General features: G+C 36.9%; 1 protein-coding gene across 1 annotated transcript; it reads right to left on the reverse strand.

The window, feature by feature from the left end:
* Nucleotides 1–129: 129 nt before the first annotated feature.
* LOC137041642 (tropomyosin) lies at nt 130–10,237 on the reverse strand. Its single transcript, XM_067418167.1, has 11 exons — nt 9,661–10,237; nt 9,373–9,415; nt 8,819–8,940; nt 7,867–7,948; nt 6,556–6,733; nt 6,149–6,222; nt 5,673–5,749; nt 5,127–5,227; nt 2,602–2,699; nt 1,590–1,718; nt 130–957 (listed from the first exon to the last, which is right to left on the reverse strand). Exons 1-11 carry the CDS (start codon nt 9,724–9,726, stop codon nt 791–793), a joined length of 1,137 nt encoding a protein of 378 aa, XP_067274268.1. The 5' UTR covers nt 9,727–10,237; the 3' UTR covers nt 130–790.
* Between the last annotated feature and the right edge of the window lie 177 nt (nt 10,238–10,414).

Here is a 10,414-nt window from a genome sequence, read left to right on the forward strand (position 1 = left end):
TTTTCCTTCTTGTGCTTTGTTGGCGGATGGGTGTGTGATATTGTTTACTTCATGTAATAACTTGTGAGAGTGCATTTGAAGTGTTTCTTATGACACATTGTTCTTTTTTTAAATAATAAAGTCTTTAAAACACACACTAAATTGTTACTTTTTGTTACTTTAAAGTTGCCTCACAATACCAAAAACGCAAGTTATGAAACAAAATTATTCACATTTATTTCAAAAGTGGTAAAAAGGTGAAATAGTCAATGTGAGAGAGAGCGATTCATCAGTGCATGCATTTATGCAAGCATGCTTCAAATACTGACTGCAAATATGTTTAAAACATCTACAAAAGGCCAAGTCAAACTCCCTTTGACTGTCTGGGTGTTTTGTGTTGCACGTTCATATTCAAAACCCATTTTCTGCATTATTTCAAAAGTTGTTTTGCAACTTTGCTAACGAATACCTCAATTTCTGGAATACTGTATGGCTGAATTTGGTAACCGCATACTACTCTTACCACAGAAAGATATTGTAAAATTAGTAAGAGTTGTATGCTAATATGTGGTACCAAATGCAGTATACGTCACTGCAATACTTATAAAGCCGATCTGTGTCTGATGCGAGTCAGTCTTATTGAATACTACAAAAACTCAGTGAGCACCATGGACTTGATTTTACCTCAGCGTAGATCAATTATATTAGAAATAGCCCAGTCCAGACCGTCATTACAGACGTAAACTGTCCACACTTAAGAACAGGGTTTCCACTCTCTAATAGCAGCACGATGGTTTATTGGCCTTTAGGGTCAGAGGTCACTGAGACTGAGATCTGGAGGACTGTCTGAAACTCTGTCCAGCCCTTCAGCATCATTGTCAAGGTTACTCTCAAGCCCGCTTCCAGCATCGCTGATGTCACTTCCTGACAGGTCTGAATTTAGACGGACACGCCGGCGCCTCCTTCTGGTTTGTAGCTCTAAAACAATTGGAAAAATGAGTAATTGTTAGTGTAAACCCGGGTTTCCCCAAACTGGGGTTGGCAAGTGGATGAAAAACAGATACCTGATTAATTGGAAAAGATGTAAAATAAAGTAAATCATTTTAAAACAAGTGCCTTCCTCTCTACAGGGTTTTTATTCATTAGCTAAAACTACAATCATTTAAAATTATTTTTAATTACATGAAACTGAAATGAACTGAAATTAAATATAATATAAACTCTTCACCTTATTTTATTTCAGCTAGTTTCCGAGGCAATTTTAATTTAAAGTACTAAAATAACAAACTAAAATTACAGGAACATCAAAAGTACAACTTTAAATTTAAAATAAAAACAGAAAATGTAAAAATATAGTATTTTCAACAAAAAAATAGTATATAAATGATACCATACTATACTATAATAACAATTACTCCAGCTGGTTTGTCTTCTTAAAAAAAAATAGCGCTATCCTATCGCGTGCAGAGGGAGTTTGAAAGACAACCGTTTATCCGCCCCTCGGATTGAGCTGTCAATGGTGAGTTTCCAGACCAAACATCTTGATGTGGGTCTGGCTTGTCAGGCTAGCCCCATGCAGCTCTGCATGAGATTTGTAATGCATGTGTCACCTGGTTCTTCCAGCCAGGATGCATCCAACTCGTCTGAGCTGATCTCAGCCAGACTGGGGGTGGGACTGAAATCATCCTCCGACCCTGACGACACGCGTCTCTCGGCCTTCGTCTTCACCGTCACCACAGCTGCGAGAGAACAATGAAAGGACACCACATACAAAGAGCGTAAGTGCACCGAAACCTTTTAAAGGTCCACTGAAATCAAAATTGAAGTTTTTTTTGCTTTTAGTATGACTGTGTTAGCCTTAAAGTTATGAATAAGCTGGTGTGTACCAAAATGGTTTGTTCCCATGTGCATTTAGGAGATACAAGCATTCAAAACTTACAGCCTCTCACTTCCCTTAAAACGAATGACAGATTTTGATGGCATCATCGCAGACTTCCCCGTCTCATCAAATATTCTGTCCAGTCAAAATTATCTCAAGAATCTAAAGCCCGCCCCCTACACTGCTGAAGCTGCGGCTGAAATCGGTCAGTTGTTCACACACATTTACTAATTTCAACATGTCTAAATTTAGACCACAGACAAGAGAGAGCAGCGCGGATCATATGCACGAGTCAGAGCAGACAACAAAACATATCGGACCAATTTGAATTCTGCACAGAGTGCTGTATTTCAAAACGATTTGGAGGAGATGATGATGATGATGATGATGATGATGATGATGATAAACAGGTAGAGGAAACTGGCTTTACCAAACAAAAAGACTCTAGTCAAACTGACACCTAAACGAAACGCTATTGGCCGTTTCGAAAAAGGGGAGGAGCTGCTAACAGCTGGAGCCGTTTCAGGGGAAATCATGTCAACACATTGAATAATGCGGCGCGTTTCAAGGCACTTCAGTGGACCTTTTAGGAGCAGCAAGCAAAAACAATTTGATTCCAAATGTCAGAGAGGATAAATGACCTTTTTTGGCACAAAAAGACCTAACATTATAAATGACCTTCAAGGGGAAACCAAAAAAGTACAAGACCCTTTAATTAGTGTGTGTTCACAGCTGCGTCTCACCTGGTTTGTGTGCTTTCTGCGGTACCTGTGCAGGTGCGGGGAGGCCGTCTCTCAGGACCAGACCTCTCACCTCGTCCTTCAGCTCAGAGGCTGTGACTCTGAATCACACATAGAGTTTTATTTAATGGCATGTTCGCATTCTGTTTCGCATCTTCATGGCACAAACAGAATTACAAAAATACAAGAATTATATTTAAAAAAAATTTACCTTAACATATGATCAAATTCTAAAACCTTTTCTTGAATCTTAAAGTAAGCATGTTTTCTACTTGCATTAAAAGCGGGACAGTCCGATAAAATCAACTAATTTGAAGGAGTTTTTGCAGAACATGCATGGAGTTGGGCAAAAATGTACCAGTCAATCTTGTATGACCTATACAACATCACCTTGATTAAAAATTGCTTTAAGGGCGATTAAATCACACACAGAAAATAGTGCCCTACTCTCATCAGGGTAATTTGCCAATACTATAACCATAAAACAATTACATTAAATAAAATATTCAAAAACACATTAGTTTCCAAGAAAACATTTCTCAATTTTGTTGAGCTTAAGTTAAAGTCCTAAAATAACTCAATCTAATTGGTAACACTTTACAATAAGGTTTCATTTGTTACTATTAGTTAACTACATTATTTATCTACATTATTAATCTCAACATTTACTAATACATTTTTCAGAATATCAAAATATGCATCTTTAAATGTTAGTTAAAGCTGTGTAACTTTTTTAGTTTATTCTTAGCTAAAAACACTTAGTTCTTTCAAAAATATACGTGCTCATTAATGTATATTTACTTCTTTCAAGTAATAAAGTATTCTGGTAAGTTTATAATATACCATTGAAAATACATACGGGTGAGGGGTTTGAATGCCGGTCGACATGTTGCCCCTCCATCTTGAAAGTACATTAGCCAAAGAGGGACATACCCATAAATTCAAGCTTCGCCTTTCGCGTTTTTACACTCGATGGCACCGTGTCGAATGTGAAGAGGGGGATTGCCATGTTAATCTTGGACTAGATCGGCCACCGTAGGAGTTAAAACGAAATCAGAGTTGAGAAGAACAGGAACTATTATTGCCTGGATGGTCATATACCTTTACACCCCTAGATGGGGGAAAATATCACACAGTGTAGCTTTAATGCACTGTGCACTAAGATGAACTAACATGAACATACTGTAAGAATATATTACTCATTGTAAGTTCATGATATTTAATGCATTAACTAATGTTAACAAATCAAACCTTATTGTAAAGGGTTATCAACTAAATAAACTTAAATATAATGTATATCAATGAGACTAAAATAACACTATCTCGCAATGTTCCTCCAGCTCAGGGGTTCTTAACCTTTATGAATCTAAAGGGGGTCGCACACCGGACGCGGAGCTCGGCGGCGCTCGGCGGCGCGCCACGCAGCGTCTCAGGTATCGCACACCAGACGCGCACATTTTAAAAGGCTACGTTTATTATACATTTCCCCAAAATATGTTTAGACTTTATTCAAGCTGTTGAACTCAGAATGTAAAACAAATGTGTCTTGTAGCAAAGGTTGAAATCAGTATACCTTAACGATAATATACTTTTAATATAAAGCCTTGAAATGGCGCTCTGTGGCGCGGCAGGATTTAGAACAACTTCCTGAGTCGCCGCGGACAGGCGCCGAATGCCGCCACCGGTGTGCGTACACTCATTGAAAACAATGTGTTCGAATTTTAAAGACGTGGCGCGCCGCCGAGCGCCGCCGAGCTCCGCGTCCGGTGTGCGACCCCCTTAAGGCCCCGCAATTGTTCATAAGCTCCTGGATAAGGATTTTTGTAAATACCTGTCCTCACAATTTCTGCCCATTAAAACTGAATTTTAAAGCTGGGTGTAACTGGAAATATTTTTATTTATAAATGTATAAATATGGCCATGGAGTTTTATTTCATTAATTTGCAGAAATCCAGATTTATAATTAGGCTCTCATATATCCAGGTTTTTCCAAGAACTTGGTGGGAAGCCTAATATGGAGAGGCTAGCAATAGCAAGCATAAGATCTAGCAATTAGGCATTTTTTTGTTCTCTTTCTCCCCCTCTCAAAAAAACAAAAACCACATTAAATCGTCAGCAGTGTGCAATAAATCTTGGGATAGGCTAGGCTGCGAAGGATCCACTCGTTCTATCTATCGCAGCCCGGGAAATGAAGGAGGCCACATTTAAAGGATCCTTTGAATTGGGACAGCCTTTTGATCGAATGCAATGATTGGACGAATATGTTTTGGTCCTGAGACTTTCACAGAAGATATATGTACTCTTTTAAATACTTAAACCGCTCTTATTGATTGCTATCAGGATGTGAAGAGAGTTTCAACCAGGATAACAAAAAGGGTTAATGAAAAACTTTGCCTACTCTAGCTTTATATCTTGGTTTTATCTCATTTTAATGCTTGTTTTGCCTAATTTTAAAGTCATCTCGAGCCCCCCTGGTTGTGAACCACTGCTCCAGCTGTTGTTTTGTGGCACTTTAAGGACACACCCACCTGAGGTCACGTACTTCCTGTTGAGTGTGCTGATATTGTGACACCATCCGAGCTAGTTCAAAACTGTGCGCGCGGTAAGAATCTGTAAAACTCTCTAACATCTGTAAAATACAAACATCAAATGAGCACTGAAATTAATGGTCACTGAACCAGAACATAGCTAAAACATCTATAAATCTTAATGCAAAATCATTTTGCATATTATATATTGCATATTATAAAAGAGTTCATTTACATAGAAAAGTCAATACCAATCTTGAAATCATAAAAAAAACACCCTTTTCGTTTAATGTTAAGTATTATATTTAGCATAATGAAAGGGATAGTCAATCAGAAAATGGAAAATAGAAGAACAGAAATTATTTAAAATATTATGAATGTCTTTACTGTCACTTTTGATTAATTTAATGTATCCTTGCTGAGTAAATCATTCAGGGTATCTCAATGGCAAAAAGTGTCCCAGTCACCCTGAAATCACCCAATATGTTTCTTTTTAAAAAAAGAAAACGAAATCTTAAAATCTTATATCACGTGTGTGTCGTTCACCTTAGAGCTGCGTTCATACTGTCTCCTTGTTTCTCTGGCCTCAGACTGGAGCTGGAACGTATCTTCCTCCTGCCGCACTACAGAAACACAAACCAGTTTGCTTTTTTAGCATTCATGAACACGGTATAAATGTAGCCAAAATGCCCAGAGTCAGAATGTCTATCAATACTGAAGTCGCTATGAATGTGAAGCCAACACAAGCACAGCCAGTCTCTGAGCGTGATGTTTATTTGGGTGACAGCGGAGGCAGTAGATCGCTCGTGCTTGTGTTTATTTTAACACAAAATGCATTTGCACTGGCAGAAAGCCCTGACTGTAATAACAGGTCACTCATATACTGAAAGAGTTTGATTTATGCATGTAACATCATAGTGTATATCTGATATGCACACGTGGAACAGTCAGTTCATGCATCTGTGGCATCAAACACGCTCTGCGTAGGTATATAAAAAACTATCTACTGGTATATGACCTACTCAGTTTGTTTTTGAGAATGTCCACCTCTCTCCTGAGCTGCTCCAGTTCTTCTCTGCGGAGTTTAGAGCTGAAGCTGTGGACGGACAGACATTAAAAAACTATCAATGTCTGTACACTCACACACTGTTAAACTGCTTCGTTCCATGTTCACAATGGATTACTAGCATGATGCTGAAAATCCAGCTTTGATCACAGGAATAAAGTACAGTTTAATGCATATTCAAATTGAAAGCAGTTTTTTAAAATTCTAATAATACTTCACAATATTAATGTGTTTTTGATTTAATAAATGAATCCTTGCTGAGCAGAAGAGACATTACTTTAAATAAAAAAATCATAATCATTCCAAACTTTTGACTGTTTTTTATTTATTTTCCACAGATGTCACTAAAGACTCATTACAGACCTTTCTTCCTGGTTTCCTAGAGTCGTGGCTCGGTTGATCTGAGCTCTTAGGCTGCTCAGCTCTCGGTCCATCTCTCTCTTCCACTGTTCTATCCGTCGATCCGGTCCAGGACTCAATGCTCTCCGCTCTGCGTCCCGCTCTCTCTCCTCCAGTTTATCCTGAAGTCTCTTCTGCTCCTCTGGAAGAGACCGGCTCTAGGATTAATATCAACTCAATCAGAGCAGGTTTTGTTCTTGGCATATTCTATTAACTCACTTATTGAAAAGAAGTGTTCATGAAAAGGGTCATGACATGGATTTAAAAAAAATATTTTAATATGTTACTTGGGGTTCACGAATATTGTTAATAAGGATTTTGCAAATAAAAAACAAATATATATGAAGAAAAAAACTATTATTTTCAACCTTCACTCTGATGCTCTGGTCTAAATTAATCTGTTTTTTGTAGTTTGTTTTTTTATAGGATTATTTCACTTCAAAATGAAAATTTCCTGACAATTTACTCACCCCCACCTCATCAAAGATGTTCATGTCTTTTTTCTTCAGTCGAAAAGAAATAACGTTTTTTTTAAAGGAGAACATTCCAGTATTTTTCTCTATATAATGGACTTCAATGGCAACCAACGGTTAAAGGTCCAAAATCAGTGCAGTTACAAAGGAAGGGCTTCAGAGGCTCTGCACCATCCCAGATGAGGAATAGGCTCTTATCTAGCCAAACCAGCAGCCATTTTCAAGAAAAAAATAAACATTTATATACTTTTTAACCACGAAATCTCCACTTCGGTGTTGTGATTCTTGATGAATGAAAACGAATTACGTTCTTTCACTCTTCCATTTGTCCTGTAGTGGACAGATTCAAGTTTGTGAAGTATGTCAGAAGTATGTATACTGTATCTATTCTAGTGTAGACAGCGTCAGTCGTTTTGCTTGAGACAACATCCAGTGTAGGCAAACGTCAGCCGTTAAGCGACTGAACGCCAGTAGGCGGGGCCTATGATGCGACGACGTAAAACTATTTGCTCTTACTCTGAATTAAGAATTAAGTCTTACTCTGAAGGCAGTCATATGCAGATGTATCTGATAACATCACAGATCCCACGATATCAAAACGAGGCGCTTTTGGAGCTTTGTTTATGCTTCGTTTATAATGAGGACGTTTAAAGCTGTGAAACTTGCAGGATGTTTTAATGGTTTAAAGACCTCTTATGTGTCAAAAGATGACACATAAGAGGTGGTTTGTGTCAAACAAAAAGCTGGTTTGATTTCTCATGTCATGACCCCTTTAAAATTTTGAAGCACATTGAACGATCACCTTGTAATGTCTGTATTTGTCTATGCTGAGCGTTTCGTTCTCTTTCCAATAATCGAAGACTCTGTGTTAAAGTTTCAATGGCCTGTGGGAAAATAACATAAAACTTATTTGTTATTCTACAATGATACACTGTAGGGTTCAGAATATAATATTAAGCCAAGACACTGCAGTCAAAATCACAGTTTTTTCATGCACTGGACTTCTTAGACTCTATATGCTATATCTATTTGCAATTGCATGTGGAGATTTTTCATTTACAACAGACATCTTTAAAGTTTTTTTTAAGTTGAGACAGAAATCTCCCCTTCCGCAGCTTTACATACATCAAACTTTAAAGTTTTAGTCATATCTATATTTGAGGTTTTTACATCAAGTACTGTTAATTTATGATTTGCCTGATATACAGAATTTTCAACATTTTATTCCTAAAACTATTGTCTGATTTATAGAGTGATAAATATAGATATCCAAAATCCTCTCTGTAAAAAGTCCAATATATATCAACAACATTTTTGAATCTAGCTTTATTCTGGAAATATATACAAATGGTGCATAATAAATTACTAATACCTCATTTGCATATTTAAACATAACATTTAAGAAAACTTGTAATACAAAACAATTGTTTTAATATATGGTAAATTTGGTGATTAATCAACCGGGGAAGGTAATAGTATCTATTAATTAAAATATTTACCCTATTTACCCTAATATATGCGTCTTGTCTTTAATAATAATTATAAAATACAAAAGATAAAACACATTTATTGTTTATTGTGTTATTACAAAGGTCCATCTTCTCAGGTGACCCGAACTCAAGTGGACAGCACTAAATACAGATAAATGACCCAATACGTCATGTGATCCAAACACCTGAGATCAGATCACTCGAGCTAGACGTTAAAGTCAGGTGACAAACGGGTCATGTGACCAGAGCAGGTGTTAGTCTGACCTGACTCTGTTGCTGTAGTTGTGTCTGGATGGCGGTGAGATCTGACCACTGAACCGCTGGACTGAGAGAGGAAGAGGGCTTCAAATCAACACCGGCTGTGACCTCTCTGACTGGAAACACATCTACAGAGAGAAACACATGAACGTTTACAGTAGAGGCCAAAACTGATGTCCACAGGGACAAATATTTGTTTTTAAAGCTCACAGGATACATTGATACAACATAACCAGTTATTAATATATCTTGTTTTTGTATATATTCATTATTTCTGTTTTATCACACAAAAAATGACTACTAAACAACATGCTTATAAAATCTTTAATAACATTTTGACTAAATGAAAATATAAAATAAATACTATAATAAAATATAAATAATACCAAAACCAACATTGCTCCTAAATATTGACAGGATTTAAAACTTTTAATAATTTCCATGACTACTTTTATTAGTCATTACACAGTCATTATACGTTTATATAGAATTACACAGAATATTCTCCATCTGTCATATTTCTATTAATGGACTTAAAAATAATTTAAAAACGGCATTACCTTCGATTCCCCTGGGAGATCTTCCATATGTAGTAAGACGTTCCTTTTAAGACACAATATTAATAACCAAGGTGAATTAAAGCTGTATTTCACAGAAGAAAGTAAGTCATAGAGGTTCATAACAGGACTGTAGTAAATACAGTATTTTAGGTGAACTGTCTGTTTAATTTATCTAGCACATAGACCGCGCACTCTAGCGGACGGTGTCTGCAACATAAACTGACTTATCGTTTACAAATAAAACACATTTAAATGAATGTTTATAGTTATGAAATATTAGTCTGTTACCCTCATTTTTGCGACACTTCCGTCCGCCTCGGAGATGATGGAGCTCAACTGATGGTCCCAGTTCATCCTGAGCGCCTGATAAACAGCTTCTCGAATTAAACATAAGCATAAAACCTGTCTGCTTTATGAAGACACTTTAAACCAGCGTAAATAATGACAGGTGAGGTTACAGCGACAGGTAAAAGGATCGCACAGTGTCACCGGAGTCTATGGTTTGTGTGTTTCAGCTCCAGTAAACAAACTGAAATAAAGCTTCAAAACACATGCCCGCGAAACACTCAAGCGACCGGTTATTCCATTATAAACTTCACGAATGAATACCCTGTCATAAATAATATAATAAGATTGACTGTTTGTCTAAAATCCTCTTTTCGTGGGACCGGTGCCCATTTCAGTTTAAATCGAGGAGCCACTATATTCTACGCCACTTCCGTCACACCACATGGATTATGGGAAATGTAGTAAATCTGGTTTGATGGCCGCTCACTTCGAAATGTAGCAAACATACTGGACCAGTATTGATATAAACAGAGGGGGAAAACGCCCACTATACTAAGATATTACCGATATATGACACTATTCACATATATTATATTCTACCATAAACTTGTATGTTTCAAAAAACTAAAAAGTGCCACGAATACCTCATTCCTGCTCCCAAAATCTCCACAACATAGGCTATATATATATATATACACACACACACACACACACAAAACAATTACAAAAACTTTCAAATTAAAAAAAGAAAAGA

This window comes from Pseudorasbora parva, chromosome 15, assembly GCF_024679245.1.
Source record: "Pseudorasbora parva isolate DD20220531a chromosome 15, ASM2467924v1, whole genome shotgun sequence".
NCBI classification, from domain to species: domain Eukaryota; kingdom Metazoa; phylum Chordata; class Actinopteri; order Cypriniformes; family Gobionidae; genus Pseudorasbora; species Pseudorasbora parva.